This window comes from Trichoplusia ni, chromosome 18 (assembly GCF_003590095.1).
Source record: "Trichoplusia ni isolate ovarian cell line Hi5 chromosome 18, tn1, whole genome shotgun sequence".
Lineage (NCBI taxonomy): Eukaryota > Metazoa > Arthropoda > Insecta > Lepidoptera > Noctuidae > Trichoplusia > Trichoplusia ni.
The window spans coordinates 4,523,965-4,548,048 of record NC_039495.1 but is presented as its reverse complement, the minus strand read 5'-3'; the positions used below and the strand labels follow the sequence as shown (position 1 = coordinate 4,548,048).

The following is a 24,084-nucleotide window of genomic DNA, read 5'->3' as shown; positions in this document are numbered from 1 at the left end:
TTATCAAGTTTTTGTTAACATTGGCGTTATTTTTACAATCTTGAAAAAATATGCAATTTATGATAAGCTACTAACTGTCTTTTACGTTAATTGTGTCGTAGCTAAGTAGGTCTGCTGTTTCATGCTAAGAGTTTAATGATTGATGATTGCGCTTCAGTTACCTCTTTCAAGAGCAGAATCCTGATTGATAAGATCCACAGAGACAAGTTTATTTACAAGAGGCAGGTTAACGGAAATTTAAGGTCAGAAAGAAACAGAAAATAAAATAAGAGTCCATATAACATTTTTAATAGCATTCATTTCTTCACTAACGAACCATTGTCAATCAAAAAGTTAGCACCAGTAACGCTCTTTGCTTTATCACTGGCTAAGTACAGTATCATATCGGCTACTTCTTCGGGCTGAGCTGTCTTCCCTAGAGGGGTTTCTGTACCCCATTCATCATACAGATCAGGAAGTCCAGCGTTCTCCAAAATGTCAGTATAAACAGGCCCAGGACTTACAACGTTGACTCTTACTCCAAAAGCTCCTAATTCTTGAGATATGACTCTTGAAAAATGATCCAAACCAGCTTTAGAAATGCAGTACGATAGCATCGTCGTATTAATCAATCTTGCTAGAGTGCTGGATATGTTAACAATATTCCCTTTGCTTTTTATAAGATGCGGTACAGCTAAACTGGTTATGTGGACTGTAGCTCGAAGGTTTGTGCGTATAACTGTGTCGTAAGACTTCATGATATCATCAGCAAGTATTGACGCTATATGCGTCATTCCTGCGTTGTTTACAAGAACATCAAGTTTTCCGAACTCATCGATGGTTTTCTGCACGATGGTGCTGGCCTCCTGGTCGTTGGCGATGTCGGCGGTGATGAGGAGCGTGCGCGCGCCCAGCTCTCGGCAGCGTTGCGCCACGCTGTCCAGCTTGGCTCGGTTGCGGCCCACCACCGCCACAGCCGCCCCCTCCTTAGCAAACAGCACGGCCGCAGCGGCGCCTATGCCCGAGCTGCCTCCCGTCACCAACACCACTTTGTCCGCGAAACTCATCTTTGCTAAAACTGTAAAAAAAACTGTTCACTCAACCGTCTTGGATTCGAGATTATTTATATTGTAGTTTTGATTTTGTTATCAAAAGAAATGAGATAATTTTACTAAGATAGTAGATAGACTAAGTTTTATTGAAGGTATTTAGCTTATCATTTTAATGAGCACATTCAACTTACTCATCTCTGATTGCATAGTTACTATAGAAATTCAGTGTCAACAATGGTAAAAAAATTTAGAACCAGTGTTCTACAGCTATATAACCTAAGGATATGATGTTGGCTTATTGTATGCAAAGTAAGCATTCAAGAAAAGCATAATAAAGAAAAAATGGAATAATCGGCCGAATGTCTTGATTTTATGAATATCTTTGTCTATCTTTTCTGTGATTGATTGGCACCGCAACCGCAGGTCTATCTAGTAAGGAATTAAATCATGCACATTGCGCATGAAAATTTCGTAATAATATCACGTGCTGTCTGAATGTAGATTATACGTAATAAAAAACTAATTGCGGAATGGTACTTAAATTAAAAATGCAGTGATAAAGTACTTTTCGTGACTATAGAACCGCTAAAGAAAATAAGCCGTTTATGTATTCAGTGTCTTCTCAAGGCCGTGTAAAACTTATATGATTTTACATTATACATAAAATGTTGTAAACAATTAGCTGTTCCCGCGACTTCGTTAGCAGGGAAATAGGCGGGTAGGTTGTAGATAAATAATTTGCAATAATATAATTGAGATGTAAGCTATCCTATCTTTCAAGTTGGGTCAAACTACACGCCGTATGGAAATTTGATTGAAATGGACAAACGTAATCAGTAATTAATTTTTATATCAAGAGTAGATAAAAAAATAAATAGCGCAGAATGATAGTCACTTCACTGCCTTGAAGTACCAGGAGAACAGTAATCAATAGTATCTGCTGGAATAGATGACCAAGATAGACTTGCTTGGAACTTCGGACCTCGTATCTAGCTTAGATTTGTTTTGCTAAAACAAAACGACTTTTAGACATCGATTGATTGTCTTGTGCGATGTGAAAATACACTACAAATTGGTCGCATTTGCAAGAGGGACATTAATAGATTACATTTGTGAAAAGCAAAGTTTTGTTATCTATTTCTGTCCCCTACAGACCGTATATATGACCAGATAATGCTTTAAGTAAGCTTTTACGTGTTTGACAATGTTTCTGAAAAACTAATCAGTGACGATGATAATATTTATAAATGATGATATTCAGTAATTTAACTGTTTAATTATCAAAATCAAAATCAAAATCAAAAGTCATTTATTCAAATTAGGCTACTAAGTAGCACTTTTTGAAGGTCAAATTACATTGACAGCACCCAGTTTTGCCCACCCGTCACCGCTTCCTAAGTGCTTTTGCTGTGAGAGAAGAAACGGCGCAACAAACTCCCCAGCAGCACGCTGTCTTTCCATTTACAATATAATTATTAAAAAATATATCAAAATAAGTGTGTAGGTGCCGTGCCAAATAAACAAAAATTTGAGGTCATGGTACCTAAGCCACTATGAACTTAAACTGTCAACTACTCGGCCAAGGTCAGCAGACCGACCAGCCACCGCAAGCAGCACCCGTTCACGAGTATGACGCAAGGGTCAGCCATCACCTCCCTCGCCATATTTGAGGGAAGGAGGTGACCCGACCCAAGACGCCACCGCAGGCAGTGACGACTAAGGGAGCATGACGTATCTGCTGCCGGCTAATAAAATAAAACTCAAAGAAAGAAATACCCCAAACGTTGATTTACCTGGCACAGCCCCGAACACGGAGGCGGCATAAATTGCTACGTCATTCAATCTTATAATTAATAAAATTATACATGTCAATTATGCCACTTGTCAAGTTATAAAAGCGCATTAATAAAGTAGCTTACCTACCCACCATTGAATCTGAACAAAGGATACAAATTAACGTACCAGGAGAACATAATTTATGCAGCTGTAGTACAATCGCAAAAACCATACGCAGCAGGTAATAAATATTTAATTAATTATGAACAAAACGCGGCTATTTGTCATGTTCCCCTGTTTATTTAGGTTGAGTGTTGACTGATCACAATAGCAATTTCATTAGCAATTAATTTGTTTGTCGTATTTGCTCCGTGTGGCGAAATGTCAATACTGCTTTGTGCGTTCGTTGAACTAAATACAATTTGTGTGGGGTGTGTAGTTCTGGAAAAATAGAGGTTATTGCTTGAAAGTAACGTGTTAACAAAGCTAGTCATCTTTTATGTTTTTCTGCTGTGAAGACTAATATAAAACATAACAATGTATACCTTCCTTGCTTGGTTTCTATCATGATGATTTTTACCGACATAAATAAAAAAAAGAAACAATATAATTTATCTAGAATACCCGGCACCTATCTACCGTTGAACGAACTAAAATATTATCATAGTGCTGAATAAACAGGGGGTCAACGGCAAGACACGTAACACGAGAATAACTACGTAGCTCTCACATCTGTTAGTGACAGGACAGCAGACACTCTGCACTCGGTCCTGGGGAACGGCTGCTTTACTTTATGAGCTCCTGGTAAAAGGAAATCTGAGATAAGGTGAGTTTAGTTCTGTAGTAAATTGGCAAGGAAAATCAAAAAAAGTTTAAGGAACATCTTTTACTTTTTACTTATTTCATTTAATAGGGGTATTTCACAAAAAAATAAACTGTTTAGCCGTCAGACGGATTGCCAAAAAATATTGGATGCGTAGTTTTTCCTTCATAAACAAAAAACTGCTACTACAGTGATTTAAAATCTCATGTGACGTCACTTACTAGTACGATACCGTACTTAAGTGCTTTTTATCATCCTCACTATTAATTTATATGATAAAACAAAAATACTTTTTCGATATTTTTTTGGAAATCTGTCTGACGGCCTAAACATATTTATATTTTTAGATTTAGTGAAATACCCTATTCTTATACAACATACTGATCAAATAGAGTAATACACGACAAATAAAGACAATAATTAAAACAAAAATAGCTTAACAACACGAGAACTTCATGCACACATTTGAGACATTTCATCGAACCGCGCAAACTGCACACACCCAGCCAGTATTAATTAATGCAAGACGGAAGCATTGTGCGCGATTCAGATTATTGCCAATCAACGTCCAAGCTGATCCGTTATTGAAATTTGCATTCATCATGATATATAGATGGCGTTACGAGCGATGCAGATGATATCTTTATTGATATGGGAATTATTACCCGGAAAATGGACGGATGAAAAATTATCGGAGATTCGTTTGCATGCATTATGGAATAGTTGAAGTTTTCCTGGCGGACACACTTTGTAATCGCAGTGTTTGGGTGTTATCAGATTTGAGTATGTTGAGTGTTTCTGGCTCTCTGTGAAATTAATAAAAATTAATAAGTTAATAGCAGTGAAGGTGCTTTTAAATTAATGGAAGTTACTATATAGATATAAGAAGATAGATTTCGATGGCGTGCAATTGGGAAGACCTGAGTCCAGCTGTCGAAAAATATGGGCTCATGATGATACGATAATAGAAGATAATAGATAACGATAACACGAAAACTAAAACAAATAAAAATCATGTTGATGTAACTTAAAGTTAATAAATTCCTAGGACAGCAGTAGATATGTAGGTGCCAACATTATAATTTAAATAAAAAAAATTAAACAAAACTAGGTCATTTCTTACCAAAACTTTTAAACGATAAATCGGAAACGTCACACAAACTTAGTACAAAGTCCGCAACAAAACCGCGACATCGTTTCTATGTAAACTGTCCCTGTATTTTTATTCCGGACTTGGACGCTGAAGTCCGACTTATAAAACTGCAAGACTCGCTATTTGTATAACTTAGGTTTCACTTAAGAGTTTGTATCTGCATTGTAAGTTAAATGTTACTGCTTTGCCTTAACTTTGTAAGCTGATTGATATGTTTGTCTTTTAAATGCAGTTTCGTGCTGTGACTTTGTGACTCTATCTCAGTAAGTGATTGCGGGAGACTTAAAAAAGCTTAGTGATTTTTTGCTTACGTTTTAAAATGTTTTTTTTTGGAAATGCATAATTGCTAGCCTATCGTATGTACGTCATATACCTGTGTTTAGTTCCAATTAACCTAACCTAACAGGAGTATCTGACTGACTAGAGTACCAGGAGAACATAAATCGTTATGTTTGACAACTTCCCTCACATGTATGTATTTTAATATCCACTACGATGAATTGTAGCTCACGAATTGTCATGATTAATGATTCGAATATCTTTGATTGATTACTTTGACAATCATTTTATCGAAATTTGTATGTGAATAATGGAAAAATTGGCATTCACTGAATATTTTTGTTAGTTTGCTTAGAGCACATTGTATCCATAGTTCGAAAGTATTGTAATCGCATTCACTTATTTCGACGAGCAGATTTAGTTTCGAATTCGCCAAGATGGAAATTATGAGACGTAATTAGTTACAAATCGTATTAATTTACTCTACCCCTGTCGGTGTAATTACATTTTTCACAAATCCTTATATGTAGAAATTTTGTTAATATACATAATACATTTAATTGTTAACGTAGCAATTAGCAAGAAAAAAATAACAAAGGCACTTGAGTTATCCTGACATCCGTATCAATTGTTGTCAGTGAGGCGACGACAATTTAATTACACGATGACACGCGAATATTTTGCTGGATATTTTTGTTCGGCCCTATTGCCCCGGACCCTTTTCAGGAAAGCGGTCAGTCCAAGAGAGGTTATATTAGGACAGAACACCTGTGGCAATATGTAATCCTGGTACTTTCGCAGTAGATTTATTTGCTGTTTCGCTGATATTTTTTATTGCTCACATATTTTTTCCTTTTTTATGTGGCCAGCGTTATTTTGGGAATGATCGATGACTTCGGCTCATACTCGATTTAATTTGCTCCTTTTTGTGGCAAATTTGACTCTTGTTTTTATAATCCTTTTTCAGTAAATATGTTAGCCAAAAACACATTATTTTATCATAAGGTATTTTGTAAAGAATTTAATTTCCCTGTTCAAACTATATTACCATACGCACGTTACCCCGTATAAAAATAAACGAAGGTATAAAGGCGTGTGTTCACCCGCGGTTATCACGCATGAACGCTGATCAAACGCGATTATCTGCCGGAGCGTGGCGGGTGAAACACCTCACCGAGCAGAGACCGTCATCGTTTTTTAATGTGTGCACACGCCCTTAGTTTGTATTTTATTTTGCAAATGAAACTTAAGTTAGTTTAAAAGGTGAACGATTTTTATTTTGGTTAATGAGTGGCGTATTGTACTAAACTCACAAAACGCAGGTGACTTGTTAAGTGACTTCCAACCCAACCAATAAGTTAAGCAATACTTGTAATAATAATTAATTCATTTAACTAAAGATCATATATCGTGACGTACCAGGCGATCATTAACTGACAGGAGTTCCACAAAATATGCGTAGCCTTTGCTATCCGAACCAACTAGTCCTAAACAAACTAATAACGCAATTCCAAGTCTCATCAGACCGCATTCAATTTTACATATCCTGAGGAAGGCACTCGCTTGGGTGGGGGCTAATTGGAAAGGAAACCCTTAACAAAATCGCTTTGCCCTCATACAGATCTCCACTTTGAGGTATTTGCACACTTCATTGGAATTTAATTAATTTCATGTTCGTCGGCTAGAGTTAGATCTATGTGAGGCTTAGCCTTAATGCGGTCATGTCCTGGGATGTTCGAAAATCCTCGTCCTTTACAACTACTCTAATATTTAGGTGCATACAAATAATGGTAAAAATTAGTAGGTAAATAAAAATTTGTTGTTACGTGTAACAAATCTCATTTTTATTCCGGCCTTTTGAAAATAATATTGCTTAATGAAATCGAGATTTTAATTGTCATTCAATTTAAAACACATTGTTATTCAAAAAGAACAAACAAAGGAAAATGTTTTTATTGTAATTATATAATTGCTTCGAAACGTAATAGGAGCCCAGCGATGTGAGAGCGTGTCCGACCGTTCATGAAATGTATACGTTAGCAATGCAAATGAATACCAGTCCATTTTCATGTCGCCCTGGTACTTCAGAAGGAGTACCGTTCTGTAAAACATGAATTCTGCTGTCCTGGTAAATCAAACTTTGATAGGGTTATTGATGGCTAGCAGCACTATTATAATAGTTAAAGTATTTTTTGTTAAGTATTTACCTAAAAAGTTTCTAAAAAAGTATTTATTTGTAAATTGCTGTCTTTACACTCGCCATCGGTTGGATACTGTCAACACTTTTCATTAATTAAAACAACTTTTCATGTTTTAGTAGTCAGATTTTATTAAACTTTGTCTTGAACACAAAAGTTATGATGAACGTGCACAAAAGAGGTTTGTATAAAGCAGTGCAAGTTTGTGAGCCTTGTCTTTGTTATCGATATTTAAAAAGTTTTCAGAGTTGACAGTGTTGACATGACATAACAGTTTTTTTTTATGTCATAGGCAAAGACCTAAACCATACAGCCTACCATCATGAAGTATCAATATCAAACACTACTTTTTTCTGATCTGAGAATCTGAGCAGATTCAAATTTATAGTAAGAACTAGTTGAAGGAAACGGGATTATTCCTGCAATAAGAAACACATAACACTCTCGTAGTTCATCGTATTCATGCAGACACCTTTATTATGGTAATACGTGCGGATTGCGACTTGCATTCGGTCTTACTTTGCCGTATCTGAGCTTACTTATGTTATGTTCCAGTGCTCTCCACTTCATAATTATTTCTAGGTTTGCTCAACGGAATCTTGAGTGCAATTTGAACAGTTTCCATGTTTTAGATGAAAGGACAATTTAGGATTTGTAGATTATGTCTCAAACTTTAGGTCTCATATTGACAGTGAATTTAGTGTAACTGTGAATTATCAAAATAAGAAAATTCTAGGGAATAGCATATTATATTCTTGATTGTACACCGAAGAATGACATCAATGAAATTAATTACATACAGTGTAGTTCACAATGGCGGTCTTATCGCTTACAGCGATAATTATCTAGTCGTGACTTATAAAAAAATGTATAAGTTAGGTTACAGAATATAGAATATTACTACGTAGTTACGTCTTGAAGAAGCCGTATAAGATGATACCTAAATCACCGAGTCTCTGATGATTTAACAAACACTTTCATTTACTAGCAATCTACAATTGTGAATTCTTCAAAGTACTTGAAAATTTAATAATCCATCATTCAAATTGAAGTCAGAGCACTACAGACTACGCTATCCGATAACATCTTTCAATTCAATAAAGCATATTAATTTTAACACCACGCTCATGCGAATAAACGTGAAACCGAATTTACCAAATAAAACCAGTAATCACCTCTCATCCAATCGATAAGCCCACGTGTGGCACCCCCGGGAGGTTTCCAATTGCCCACACCTATAACGTTGCAACCAATGTCGTTACGAAAACCATAACATGGTAGACCTCCATACGAGACATTGTGTATAAAAAATATACATGTAGGTAATTAATTATGACAATACACTTTGTTAACTTTAATCGCCATTTAATAATATATGCACAATCTTCAAAAAAGCGTTGGCATGTAAATAATTCTTAAGACTGACACTTCCATAATTAAATTTTTTTAGAAAATATATTTAAATATTACAAATTGATTCCACGTCTATCATTAGTTATCAAAAGAATAAATGAGACTCTTTGACACATTTTAATTTGTGTGCCATCTTGCATAATATTCAAAATGTAAATACTTTAACTAACTACTCAAGCTGATACCAAGATTAACTTTTCTTTCAGCTCTTACAGTGTTTAGATGTTCACGATCTTACTTTTTTGCAGCGCTTTCGTAAACTTTTATACTAAAGAAACAAACTTCTTTCATATTTAATTTCCAACATAAAATGTAAGTAAGTAACATAACAAGTAACAATTTCAATTTACAACGGCCATCGGCAACTTTAAATTACGAATAGTTATTGCTGTTAATTCCAAAATATATTGCAGATACAAATAACACAATGCGTTGCATGACAAATTATTCTACTTGCATGACGTGCAGTGTACAAATGGAGATATTATAAATAAAGACACGTTATCAATCAGCCAATCATAGTCCACTGCTGGACATAGGCCTCTCCCAATTTACGACACGTTAGTTTAAACAAAATCAAAACGTATACCTAAAGGCATTGGATATACATATGTACATATATAGTACATATTAAGTACCTTAAAATAAACTATGGCAACCAATATAACAAAATTTGTTGTCTATAATAAACAATGACTTATATTTTATTTTAAACATTACTAAATGTAATATTTTCATTTTTTAAACTATATTAAATTTAATATCAATACAAAATAAACAATATACATAATCTACGGAGCGTCAGAAAAGACATCTTCATCCCTGCCAAAGTCGGGAAACGTGCCCAGAAGGCTGGCTGGATTGCTACGTTGTAAGAAAATGCTAATTCTTTGAGCAAAATACAGACCTATAGTAGGAGTCAACATTTCCTACCTGAATACACTGAGAAGATATTTAGAAACATATTCATATGCTTACCCGTAAGTGGACAAAAAAACCTTCTTTCATCTTAAAACAAAGAGATTATAAAGCTTCTATATTCAGATAAAAAATAACCGCTTTATACATGGATACACAAAACATCCCATGACGCAGGTAATGGTGGGCACAGGCCGTCGCAGTTTTTACATTTCTGCGCCCAAATAAATCAACGCTTACGTACAACGCTTACATACCGCATTTTATGAACATATTTTTTGTAGGCTAGCTCACAGTTAATATCTGGCGTATAAATCTCTCTTTTTGTATTACAAAAATAAATTCCTCCGAATGTACGTTTTTAGTCATGTTTTAGCCATTTCTAGTATATTTAAGTTGGTATTATCATAAATTAGCTGTTGCCCGCGACTTCGTCCACGTGGTTAGAATTTTCCCCGTTTTTCTTTTCACATTTTCCATTGTATCTTCGCTCCTATTAGTCGCAGCGTGATGTTATATAGCCTATAGTCTTCCTTGATAAATGGTCTAATCAACACAAAAATATTTTTTCAGTTCGAACCAGTAGTTCCTGAGATTATCGCGTTCAAACAAACAAACTCTTCAGCTTTTTATTATTTGTATAGATTTTACTAATATGAAATAAGAAATATATAAAATAGCAAGAAATAGATAGTTTTAAATCAGTGTATCTCTGTCAAAGCGTATCCACAACCGGCAGATATACCTTCGCTGGCAAAGGTAGCTCAAAATCATTTGATCCACTGGTCCAATAAATTGTGGGAGCACTATCTTGGTATCCGCATGACGGTATGAATATATCTTGGTACGGACGCAGTAAAATAAGCTCCACTCTGTCATGTCGCTCTGCCCTATCACCAGCTGTTTAAGTCTTGCAGTTTGTAAAAGCGAGACGCCGCTCTTGTCCGTGTCATTCGTTGTCTCTTTTCCTCAATTGATTGGATTTGTGACATATGATTTTATGCTGGAGATTTTTTCGAAAGCTTTAATGCATCGAAATAGTTTTATTTTAAATAACGTACTGCCAGTTTTTGTAATACGGAACCTAAATCTATGTCTTGATGGCGAGTGCCGCCATTTTTTTCTCTCTGCTTTACTTGCCTTGTGACACATCCCTTAGTTTTTCGTTCACCGTATGTCCTTTAATGGATTTTACTTTTGCTGAAACGAAATTTCAATATTTTAATTGAATTACTTGCAAACAATACAATTTTAACGCTCAATCAAGGCTTTTCAATTCGATTCATAACGATTTTGTAAAGGTATTCGACTACATCACCATGGCTGATACGTTTAAACTGTTTTTATTTCATAAAATTTAACAAAAAAAATATAAAGAAGAACAATTTATTTTGACGATAAAATTTTTGACTTTTTAGCTCGAATTGAAAATAATCTTGCACGAAATACCTTTCCTTTTACGAAATATTTTCACGTATTAATTACAGTGAAAGCAATCTGTCAAAAAGGTCAACTTAGTGCGAACGCTGTATAAAAGTAGATGGTAGACCTCCAAAGCGTAAAACCGTCATCCACTTTACAATACAAGAAAACAAAAGATGACATTCAAACGTCCGTTGATTCAATACTGACAGTTCTATCTCCGCACATACATATTTATGATCCATTGTCATTTCACATATTCTTCAGAACACATAAAATATTGCAATCGTCATACATATTTGCGGTAAGCAGGCGAATTTATCACATTTCGACACATCGGCGTCGCCATGATTTCCAAGTCACTGGCTGTAAAAACGATAACGTTTTTATTTGGTTCATTTCTGATTTTCAACATATGTTTTTTGCTGTCATTTTTTACTGGTCACGAAGGTACGTACTTGCTTGCTTGGTCCATGAGGTGTTTTTTATAGTTAACGGTATCAAGTTGCCACGATTGGGCTAAACTACCGTTCTACTACGACTAATGATTCATAAATGCAAAATGTTTTTAATTACACGACAGTGTCAAATGTATGTAAATATGATATGTAAGGTCCTAACAATATAGCAAATAAGTAGTATAAACAACTAATTAACTATTTTCCCCATAACTTACCTGTCCACTTAATACTATTTATTATATTGTATTTATTATATTTGTATTTATATTTATTACTTTGTATTTATTATATATACGTTGCACGCTAATGCACATTTCCTAAATATTTTTCCGCCCGTATTATACAGACGCAATTAGCAATGTTTAACGCGCATACAACAAAGTTTGTCGCCGTCATTAGCGCTTCACAATCAAAGAAACCTTTCCTGTTTTATTTTGAGGTCCCCTTTTTCTCCCTTATTTATTCGGTACAAAAATACTTATTATACGGTAGTTAAGTTAAATACAAAATTAAAATGTTTAGTACGCCTTAAACTGGCGCTAAAGAAAAGTTTGATTGCAGAAACACTGACTCTAATTGAGCGATTCCAAAATGTCATTCCCATGGAGGAGAACTGGCAAGAAACGCCATAGGTTAGTTTTTCAAATAAAACAATGATAGAAGGTTTTACAATTTCACAGATGTGTGACAAAACAGCAATACCGCTTTTGGTAACAATTTGAAACTTAAACCAAAAAAGATAAAAATAAGATGATGTTAATATGGTCAAATTCTACGCTATTTTACGCATTAACAATATACAACAGAATAATTACAGTTAGAATTAGCACAACTTAAATTTTAAATATGTCAATGTCAATAGCACCAGATGGATCTCGAACAGCAACTAAGAAACACAATATTTACTCCAAACAATATGAAATCATAATAACGATATATTTCATTGTTATAACTGATACTAGCATTAAATTATTAACAAATGGAAGGACCTACAGCCAATTTCTAAGTCCTTTTGTCAGTTTATTATACACATTTGTCCTATATCTGTCGACCGAAGATAAATAATAGTCATATATTATCACTAGTCTTTCACACACTCGCCCCTGATTCGATACTAAATGATTTTAGGCTCCTTTGAGGTATGGCAGGCCGTTTGGGTTAGTTTCGTGTCTATGAGAGACGGCAAGTGAGAGCCTTATGGCTTATATCTGTATATCTTCCATTGATAGAATATTAAGTTTATGTATGGACAATTTGACGGCAAACTGGTCGAGTGGTAGGTATGGGTTACACCAATCGCAGTCCGTGTGACGTGACTCCGATTCGATTCTTGCGTCGTTCTGCTTTTAGTCAGGATGTCTCTTTGCATGCGTCTTGAATGTTTGTAAAAATTTTAGAGCAGGAGTTTTTTTTTTCAAAGAAGAGATAGCTTTACACCATTTCCTCATGTTTTGAAGTTTGACTCTGTTTCTAGTAGGTCGATCAATTTAATTTGTTGTAAATTAGGTGATGACGCCATCATCTTTAATTTGACTATTAATGAAATATGTTTTGTGTTTGCTAACGTAAAAAAAACATTTTTCGCTACAAAATTACACAACTTATCCCTGATTTCATTTTCATCTGTCATTTTATCAAAGAACCGATTTCTTTCATCATTTCTTCTAACTCCTTTAAAAACACGATGAATCCAAGAGTACCGACATCGTGTATAAGACAAATGCGTATATTTTTCTCGAGTAGTTGTAAGTGCCTTAACATTGTTCTTCTTCCACAACCGCTATTAATTCTCTTAAAGCAATGTCGCTATTACAAAGGCTTGCTCGTCTGACCCGTTGTGATAAGTTTTTATGGGATCCTAGCTAGTTGTTTATTTTATCCAGTCTTTTATAAATGGCTTCTTAATCGATGTACTAGGGCGTTATGAAGACTAACAACTACTAAGTTGTGTACTATCGTAACTTTTTTCTTTTGCTTTTCGATCGCAAAGTAATGAATCTAATAATATTTTAATTTCAAAATTACAACTTAACAGAACCAAATATTCTCCGTTATTTTAGGTCAAGACGTTTAATTGAAACTAAATAAAGTACAAACCCAAGACTTGTCTAAGGAAACTTCGAGCGTTAACAAAACTTAGCTGATGCTATAGTTTCCTAACAAAACAAACTTAACTGACTCAGCTCGGCACCACAGTTAATACGTCACACACGGACCCCTGACAAGTTAACCTCCATTTTGTGACGTAGGTATGAAAATTCTAAACGTTCCAAATACGTAAACGTTATAATAAATATTCCAAAAATACAACTCGTTTGTGAGTTTGCTATTCGTTTTACATAGCTGCCGAATATGTACGCACGCAGGTACCAGGCAAACATAGATATAGAGTAGCCCGCCCGTATCGGTTGTTGTTTCGGCTTGAACAACAAGCTTTATTTATAGCTCACATGCGCTATCGAGCAATCCAGCCGATTATTGTTTCTGATAGCCTAGTATCGGCTACGAGTTGTATCTAGGAAACCACTTTACCTAATACGGAGACTGTCCGTCCGTAAAATATTACCTACACAACGTTTTAATGGTCTTTTCAATACCATGTTGACTGACTTATCAATACTATGGTTTTTGACGGTAAGTGTTGTATCATGCCCAATAAAAACAACTATTAAAACTTGACACGTGTATTTCAACTTCTCAATAGCAGTGTAAGTGCAACCATCTTAACCGCACTGGCAAGTTGAGAAGTGCTTTTAACGCGATATACGTTTCCTAGACACGCTGTTAGCTGGTTCAAAGACTAAAGAAGAACTAGGTACTCTATCTCATATATTTTTATTACATTTCATGGATAAAACTTCGTTTAAATCTCCAAAAAAAATCACATAAAGCTCAAAATGTTCGCGTTATAAATAAAACAAAAAAGGTTAATTTCGTAATCCTTCCGCAGCGTGCGGATACACGCAAGGTCAATGGAAGTAAACTTGTATAACCATAAAATATTTTCGGTGAGTGTTTTCGAATTTTTTCGTCGCAAACAAACATAATGGGAACAGACCAGGGTACAGTCTTCGACACGGGGGACCTTAATTGACAGGTTTTATTCAACTTTATTTCGTCGCAGTAGGGTTGTGTTTTGTGATTTGTCTTTAGTGTATGCGCGGAGCATTGTACAGTTATCTCGCACATTTCCCGGCGGAAATGAAATCGGCGGTATTGCGCGGTAACGCACCCTTTCGGCGGTTAGCCGAGGGGCGGGAAGCGAGGATGAAAAAGTTAGCTTGCAATGTACGGTGTATGTATGTATATATGTATGTATGTACTCGTAAATTAATTATGAACAGCTAGGAGCATGATTCATTTGAATGTAGGTTATGAAAGTTGTTACATACTTCAGTATTTGTAACTCTTGGTGTAGAGTGAATGATTTCATCCATTTGCAAGTTTCGTGTAGACACTTAGCACGTGATATTTTATCAAAGCCTTTTTATGTAGCTACGAGTATGTCATATTGTAAATATTGCACAAATTTAACTATAAAGAAGTATAGTAACTGTAAGCTTTACAGGACACTTCATCAACAGTTGGATAGATTTATAGAGATTCTTTGATGTTTATTGATAGGCGAAGGACTTTATCCTTCGTCTACTTTGTAGCCTATTCATTACTACTCTTGCTTAATAACTATAAGAATTCTTCTACTCCAGGATATTTCCTTCTACTTAGAGAAGAGAGAAGAAATTTCACCCTCTCATATGTTACTATATTATACATCCTGTCTGTTGCTATGTGGTCTATGTGATAGTTCACATCGTACATATAGGATGTTCAGACAAGTCTGCACAGTGAGCAAGTTGTGGATGTTTCCCTAATTAAATGCATCTTACTCGCGAGTGAGCGCCGTCATTGTGGAAATTAGTTATACTGAATACAGTTTTACAGATACAGTATATGCCTAATTATTATAAAATAGACGTACTATAACCTACATTTAGATATACAATTATAATCTTTACCTGCTGTACAGCTATAGGGCTAAATTTACAAATACTCTAACAATTGATATGTATAAGTGTTAAACTGGCTTTATTTAAGTCCAAAAGTTCCAAATGAATAAAATAAAATAAAATGTAGATACTACTACCTACTTATAAAAGTTTACAACCTCCAGACTATGTCTCAGAATACAGGTATATACTTAATACCAGTCACAGTGAGTGGGTATAATAAAATTTATGTTATTCTCAATAAGACCGATTTTATATTATCACGACAAACGAGACTCTATTTCCAATAGAAGCTATGTTTTATATTCGCAAAGGCCTCATTCTCTTGATTTGGGAATATATTTAGTTCTCTATAGGTAATAAAGTATTCTGAATTATTTACTGAATTCCTAAGAAATTTGATAAGTTGAATACTAGATAGGTAAAAAAATGAATGAGCTTTACGACATCTTTTATAAGTTAATGGAGAAGTCTTGTTGATATGAACAGGTTATTTTCAAATTAGATCATTTTAGCTATCAAAAATGTTTTTCACTTTTAAATTCCTAGCTTTTGCGGGATACATTGCTAAATCTTTTCTCTCTACGCTCCGATGGTAACTATTTTCAGTAACGAATAACTACCACATAATTAACGAGAACTCAAATACAGCTTAATTACAAAACCACGGTCACAATTATCAATTATTTACAAAACAATTTTAAATGGAAATAACAACACAAAGTAAAAACCAGCCAGCATTTCGGAATATCACCTCGAAATAACCAAATGTGACCACAAATATCGGAACAAAGCGAGATATTTTTAATTATACACAAACACGACACATGGTTACTTATTTAAAAACAGAACCAATTGAAAAATAAACTATTCGCGCGACTTGGCTTGCTTTATGCAAAACAATTGTCCATAAATTCACGAGCGCAGCCGTGGCTATGTTGCATCTGTAACATTTTGCCGCCATAACGAGCGGGGCTACTAATGGACAAAAACTCGAAACTATATCGCCTACGATTAAGTGAAATTCACGTGAATTTATTTTGCTTTGTTTATGTGATGGTGGTTTGTGGAAGAAATTTTGTAAATTATGTGACTGAGTTATTTAGCATCAAGAGAATATGGCCTAATGTCGAACAAGTAAAAAAGATAGTGAGCGTTATAAACAAGCTGTTAAATTGAAGAAACCTTTATAAGATATTTTTTATTTTGTTGCAATGCTCGAACGGATATGCACGATGAATCATAAAAGACCTTGTAAAGATTATTTTAAGCGTTTTTCTTATCCACGTGTCACAACAACTCATCATGTTATTGCCGCAGGCTACCAAGAATTAAACCTAAATAATCCAGTTGACATAAACAAAAATAACAAATAACATTATTCTTCGTATTCTTATATTTTAAGTAAAATCAGCAACAAAGCTGTGTACCCAAACTGCCCGAAATGTTTAAGTCATTTAGGATATTTAGATTTTAAGCGTCTTTAACACAATTGTACTAGTAATAACAATTAATTTCTGATGTTTAGATTGAATTCGACAACTAAATGCAAACGGTACCTTTCTTAGAAAAATATACACCTGTACATACTTCGCCTCACAGTCTGTTAAATTGTGTTATTACAGATCCTCCCACACGTACTCGTGATGAGATCAATTACGTGAAGTTAAATTTGTAGGAAAATGTATGTATAGTACCCAGCAAAATGATTATGTTGATATATGGTAAAATATTTTTTTTAATAAGTAAGTATGGTTTAGATTTAAATAAAAAATATATATTCATAACCAAACCAACTCTTAAGATTTAAATCATTTCCTACGTATATTTAGGTATGTTTAACCAACCAAAACAAAATTATTGGTGTTTGAGTTAATACACAAAACTCCCTTACATCTAACACAAAAAGTCCACTCATTATTACTATGTGTAATCTACCTACTTAGAAAAAGGAGGATATTTTCAAATCAACCTTTTTTGTTAATATGTACCTTTATTTTAAAATGTCGGTGTAAGACTTTACCTCAAACGTAACCATTCCACATACAATTGACACCTCACCGTCTGTAGACATTCAGACACCTCTCAGCTATTCCGCTAAGATTTCCAAGAAACTGACGTATTCTACAATTCTGAGGTATGTCAGAATTTACTGCGAGCGCTAAAACGAAATGGGAAGCAACATAGAATGAAATGTTTCCGAAAACCTTTAACCCAGAGACCTGTAATATTGTACGTCGGACTGGTTATTTCTTACAAAAATATCTTAGCCTCATAAAGATTTAAGTTATTGGATCAATCATCCTGTGTGTATACTGAATTTTCAAATTTTATGTTGTCAAATGTTGATTACCAGCTAAATCCTTCGGCGCGAGAAGCACTATGATAAGATGGAATCAAAACGTTAAAAAGCTATTGTAAAAAAAATAGGTATTTTTTATAAGTTCTCATCCTCTCACTTTCATAATAATAAATCAGTACGGAAATAAGTTTCAGTAATATTCATTATTCTTGACTGCCATTACAACCAAAATAATTTTCAAACCAAAAGAGCGTACAATAATAGAAGCCACTATTTCAACATCACAGACCGCAACATTTGAGGTTATTTGCAAGATTGTAGACAATTTATTTCTTTCATTAGTTTCCTTCGTCTCTGTAATAAAGCTTAGACTTTTATTTCACGGAACTCGTTTATGAAAACTAGAGAATTCATTTAAATGCTATTACAGATATAAAATAGTTTCTTCTGACTAGCTTCCTACGTGCAACCTATGTATACCCTATGTACCTATTTAATAAAAACAATAATTAACAGCTTACAATTTGAACGTAATTTTTCTAACAAAATTCCATATTCACACAGCTAAAAAAAAATATTTATTTTTTAACTTATCGAGTTCAATTCGAGTTTCCATGGTAGCCCAGCGGAATATATGTCGAGTGGGCATCCACTCCTGCAGCGCTCCCCACCGCTCTCAAGCAGCGATACGATTCGAATGGCCGACCAAAGAGCGCGCAGCTTTGTTCCCGCGTTTTTGCGTCGGCTACATTTTTTTCAATTTTAGAACGGTTTTAAAAAAGGATGATCCTTCTGGCTTGCTGTATTCATTTGTTTTGGGTTTGTAATGAGGTTTCTGATAAAAAGTACCTAGTAGCATTTTAAATAATAAAATAATTTAACATATTTTCTCAAGTGGTAAGTAGATAGTAAGCATGGTAATCGAACTAAGACGCTGCTGCCATGAAATATACATACTATATTTTTGATCTGACTGAACTGAATTGACCTAGCAATTTGAACGTGCCTAGTATACAAATATAACAACTTTAAAACTTTCGTTAGTGTAATTGAAAACAAATTGATGTTTGCATAATAACAGGTACATTTTCACCAAGCGCAGGAAAACTGAACAACTAATTTCCATTATGCCAATATTAAAAAATAACACAAACAAAAATAAATTTTAATTAACGTAGAAGCCAATTAACTTCAGTAGGTAGTTCCGAAAAGAAACAAAAATACATTTCAAGTCTGGGAAAATCCGGGTAGTCTGTCCGTCCGCCCGGACATTGCTCTCAACTGCCTACTAAAATACAGCGATGGGGGTCTACCGCGATCTCCTGAAATTAAACAGACTTAGTTGTGGAAGGGAGATGGCGCTCTACGCTTTGTAGCTCGTCTTCTTGCTTCCACAACAGCATCAGTTTTAATGTAGAGTATGGTGGTAAAAGCCGACACTACAGCCGGAAATTGCACTTTTGCAATAACTCCACCATCTGTGTATCTTTAACGGTAAGCTATTGTTGTTTGAAAGGAAATAGAAGCGATTTGATGTTCATGAGTGAGCTCACTTTGTGATAATAGAGCGTGAAATAGAAAAAGTGGGTTCTCCTTTTGTTATATCTTCATTTGTAAAGTATGTGGGCTCTTGACGGAAATTATGTGACATTACTTTGCTGTATAATTAGGATCTAAGGACAACTCTGTCTAAGAAGTTTTTTTGCCAGTCCCTCTCCAATGTCGTTTTGAAAATGCGCTCCGAGAGTCATAATTGTAACGATATATTGGGCCTGAAAAACTTCCTAGTTGAAATAAAATTTCCATATACAGAAATAGTAATAAATTTTAATTTAATTTCAGTTTTTATATGATGTTATTCACAGAGCTGTGAGGCCTAGGTATTTGAATAACAACGAGCACTGTAAAACTAAAAAAAACGTTTCAGTGTTTTATATAGTCAAGGACGAATCGATGAATAGAAATTTATGTTCTCTTACTGATCTATAAACAATGAATAAATAAACTATGCCTTTTGCAAAAATGTCATGTTCGTGACATCAACAAGTTTGATAACGGAAGGCATTCAAAGCGATGGATGCTTAGACCATTAACCATGAGGCTTAGCAGTATAGGCTAAAAGGTTAACCGCTCTTGAAACTACGATCAACTTGACATGCTAGAACATTGTTTTATATTATACACGCAACACATGTTCTATTCAGAGAGATATAGAAAAAATCTCAGTATTGAAATGATACTGCCATTCAGCAAAGAGAGTAAGTAATATCAATTTAATTTATAAAAAAAAAATAAACTTAATACAGTTTCTTTTTTTCTTGAGAATAATGAATTTTTGGAAACGATGAACGGTTATTTCTTATAAAAAAATACTTATATATGATATACTAACTATAATTTCTAAATTCTTAAACTCTGTAAAGAAAATTGTAGGACCTGTATACTACAGTTTACGAGGGCATCAGAAAAGAAAAGAGCGTATCAAAAATGAGGATGTTGAAACCTACAATCTACGATAGTTTGTTAAGCTTTTATTGTTAAACAAAGACATTATTACAATTTAAAAATCTCTGCCATTTGACCTTATAGCGTGGAGGCGAAAAGCTAATGGAAAGATTATCTTAATGACACCGCGGGAAATGTATTGTAACAGATGAGCTGACCATGGAATAACAGTTTATTTAGTTTACAGAATGGACTAATATTATTTAATGTCGAGATATTATTTTTGTAGTAAACTTTTAGAATTTGTGGCTCCACAGTCCTAAAATGCGTTTTTGAAATTTTGATACTGTTTAAAAAGTGTGGCTTTGTGAAATAAGGTTTTAAGGCAACAATCTTTGTTTCATTTAGACAGCTGTTTTTTCAAATGTGTATGTAACTGCATACGTACACAAATCAAAATTAAACAGATTTCATTATAGAAAACATGCAATTTGTTATCTAAAGCGCTGTTACACGTATCTAATTAGGGCTCTGCATGTATGTAAATCAATTCTGCATATTTATTACCGAATAGGCGATTTATAATTGAATATCGATTACCGTCACCACACAACACTGGCCGCTTAATTTTCGTGTCGCCTTCTACTTTTATTCATATTATGAAGCTATTAATTATCACGGCTGGCAATTGTTTATTTTAGTGATAACATCTTTAATTATAATGTTGTGTGATCAGTTTCACGTGGGCTTTGGTTGTAATATTTTAATTTTTACTTCTATTTAGATGTTTTCATTTACTTTTGTGAATTTCGTAAACAGATTGGTGAACATGCTTTACGAAAAGATAAAATCTTCATCTTTGACTAGAGACTTCTGCTTATTAAAAATTATGACCGTAAACTGTGTAGCAAAAAGTAGTCTCAAAATAAACATTTTCAAAAGCATATCTATTGCGACGCTTGCCATTTCTGCTCTATCCTCAAAACAGTTCCATTTATTTATTTTCGAAAGAGTTAGAAAACTCACAGAAAATAAAAAGACAGGTACCAGGAGAGCATAGATACGAAGCGTCTAATAACAAACATTAGCATGTTAAAGGCAACTTGATACGAGCAACGAAAACATGTTATACCCATAATGAGGTATATTTTAGTACCAATACGTGACGACTCCACACTTGTTTAAACTTGGATCGGAAAGTTCAGCCAATGAATAAATTGTGTTTTGAACTCGAAGAACTTCAAGGGCGAGTGGGTTGTAAAATGAATGGTTTCTATTCTAATTATATACTAAGTTTACCGATAGCATTCTGTTGAACATTCATTTGAAATCGATAAAGAGTTTTTTTTTTAAAGGAAGGCCTCCAATAAGTATTATCGTTAATCTTTACTACCTCAGCGAAAAACGGAAAACACTGAAGTTGGCTATCATAGCCAACAATTAATTTATGTAGAAGCTGATGCTACTAATGAATAGCGTGTGTAAAGTATAGTATATTAAAGACATACTTCATACACCCATCCTTATGTAATAATTCAAATCGATATCTCGAACAAAACCGCTTACAAGTCTTTCTTATCTAAATCTAAACGCCTACGGATGTCTGTACAGAATTTGAATTCAGAACCTTTACGGATTCATTCACTCGCTCGTTCTACGTTCAAATTATTTCTTTATGTGCCAAACTTGGGAACTCAATAGGAAATCTTGAAAATTAAATACCTTCGTACAATGAACGAATGAACGAATAAAGCTTTTTTTAATATCGCTGTGTTTGTCGAAGGACATTGATTGATCGGCTCGTGAATGGATTCTTTATAATCGGTCATGGTGGAACGATTCCTTTTTCAATTGTCCTCTTAGAATCTTTTGAACTGATTATTTTTATTACTTTCCACAGAGTAAATATTTAAGGGATGTGTTTGATGATTCTGTATTTAATCTTCAGCCTTTTAATCTGTTTTCAAATGTAATTATAATTTTGTAATATTTTGCAGCCAGTATGCATGTATGGAATATGCAAAGGCTCCTTCATTCATTGTTTCTTCGAGTAATTAAACTGATTATTCAGAAAACCTTTGCGATGATTAAACAAATATGGAACTGATTAAATTCCCTAATTCAAAACCAACTTTTTCTTCATAAAAAAGAGATGTGTAAGGTGCTTTAAATTTACCAATAGTAACGCATAGTATTTTTTTGTAATGAACAAAATGTTTTGTACGGTAGAAAGTTTTCTCCACGAGAAATCAAATAAATCCAGTTACATAAGAACCATGATTAAAAATACATTACTTATACAAAAAATATTATGTTAAAAACACGTTATGACGTCATAAGCTTGTAAATAAAAAAAGTTATTTCGAAATAACAGACAAGGTGTTAGAAACTTGAATATTTTGTTCAAACAAATCGTTTGTTCGTTCGGTACAAAGTTTAATAAAACTACACAAAAAGTTTCCATACATCAATAATGGCGGATACACAGTGTTCTGAAGTATTAGATAACTTTGCTTTATTTTGAGTGCGAGGTACGGCAAACTTGTAATAATGTAGCTACGCTTTTGTTAACTCAAAATTGTTTATTATTTATTTTAAATTGATTAATGTATCGTCGTGGTGGCCTTGTGTTTGGATTTTTAAGCAAACTTAGTCTAATAATAATACTTAAACCTTAAGTATTTTTGTATAATTAATTCAAATAGGATACACCGTAAGCCCCACGTCGGGCGCCAAACATTTTTAAGTTCTCTTAATTATAATGTGACGCAGCAATTCCGTACGAGTACCTTACAAATATTTTCATCGAACTATTTACGTATTAATCCGAAATAAAGACCAAAACGGTAAACCCAAGGAGTATACAGAAAAGCGTATCACAAAGAATATCAGAGTATATTGTGAGCGTATGTGTAAGCGAGTCAACTTTTAATGGAGTTCCTCGAAGTTCTGATGACGTTCAGTTTACGACGTTACGTTAAACAATAGCAACATTCGCGAGCAAAGTACCCGAGGCCTGTACAAATGAGATATCTTTTACTTTGCGCGAAAATAAAAGGTATTTTTTCGTATTTGAGGGTAGATCGAGATTGCGATTGTATAAGCCACGTGTATTGAAGATGGAAAGCGGTTTTTGGTGTTCGTAATTTGAAGATTTAAATACTTGGGTGCCATTTTCGAATGAACATTCAAATAAAAAATGTTGTTGGTTATTGATGATCCTACGTTCGAAAATAGTTTAAAACGTAATTTAATGAAGCGAAGCAGATTGTGTCTTGTAACGATTCAATCAAATTTATTCTTAAGTCTTTATGAATGTGGATTTAATGTGTATACCTAAAACACCTTGCGAAACAAACATAAATAAGTAACATAATATAGGGATAGATTTTTTAAGTACGAACAATTTTGATTGAATTTGCGACTGATAAAAATCTCCAATTTTTAATTATCCTCCAAACCATTTTGTTAACAAAACAACAAGCTTCCAATAAAGGTAAACAGTTTCTCGACGTACAAGTTTCACGTACTCCTAGTATATTCACCTTATTTTCTTTGCGTGTCATCCAGAACCCCGACACTTTGTCGCTATTATTTCGGTGCTTGCATCGACCGACAACCTCCGGTTCTAGAACTGGCGTTTATTGGTCTCAAGAACGTTGAACTGAATCTGGAATGCACTTCGCTTACCAAAACGTGCCGGACAGAAAAAAGAAAAAGCAAACGCTTTTTGAAGCTTACCAATTGAAGATTTTTGAGGCTTATGTTAAGTAAAGGGTTACCGAGATGATCATAATTTAAATCCAAAATATATTTATTTTCACTTCATCATATGCAAGTAATGAAGCCTAGTGGT

General features: G+C 34.1%; 2 protein-coding genes across 2 annotated transcripts in view; one reads left to right on the top strand and one right to left on the bottom strand.

The window, feature by feature from the left end:
* LOC113502924 (uncharacterized protein CG3556) overlaps positions 1-24,084 on the top strand; it is a 139,310-nt gene that overhangs the window by 92,692 nt on the left and 22,534 nt on the right. The gene's annotated exons all lie outside the window — the stretch shown is intronic.
* LOC113502931 (3-oxoacyl-[acyl-carrier-protein] reductase FabG-like) lies at positions 267-1,073 on the bottom strand. The gene has a single exon (XM_026884686.1). It carries the CDS (start codon positions 1,044-1,046, stop codon positions 297-299), a length of 750 nt encoding a protein of 249 aa, XP_026740487.1. The 5' UTR covers positions 1,047-1,073; the 3' UTR covers positions 267-296.

Coding starts and splice junctions, on each gene's coding strand:
- LOC113502931 (XM_026884686.1), bottom strand. CDS start 1,046: ATGAGTTTCGCGGACAAAGTGGTGTTGGTGACGGGAGGCAGCTCGGGC.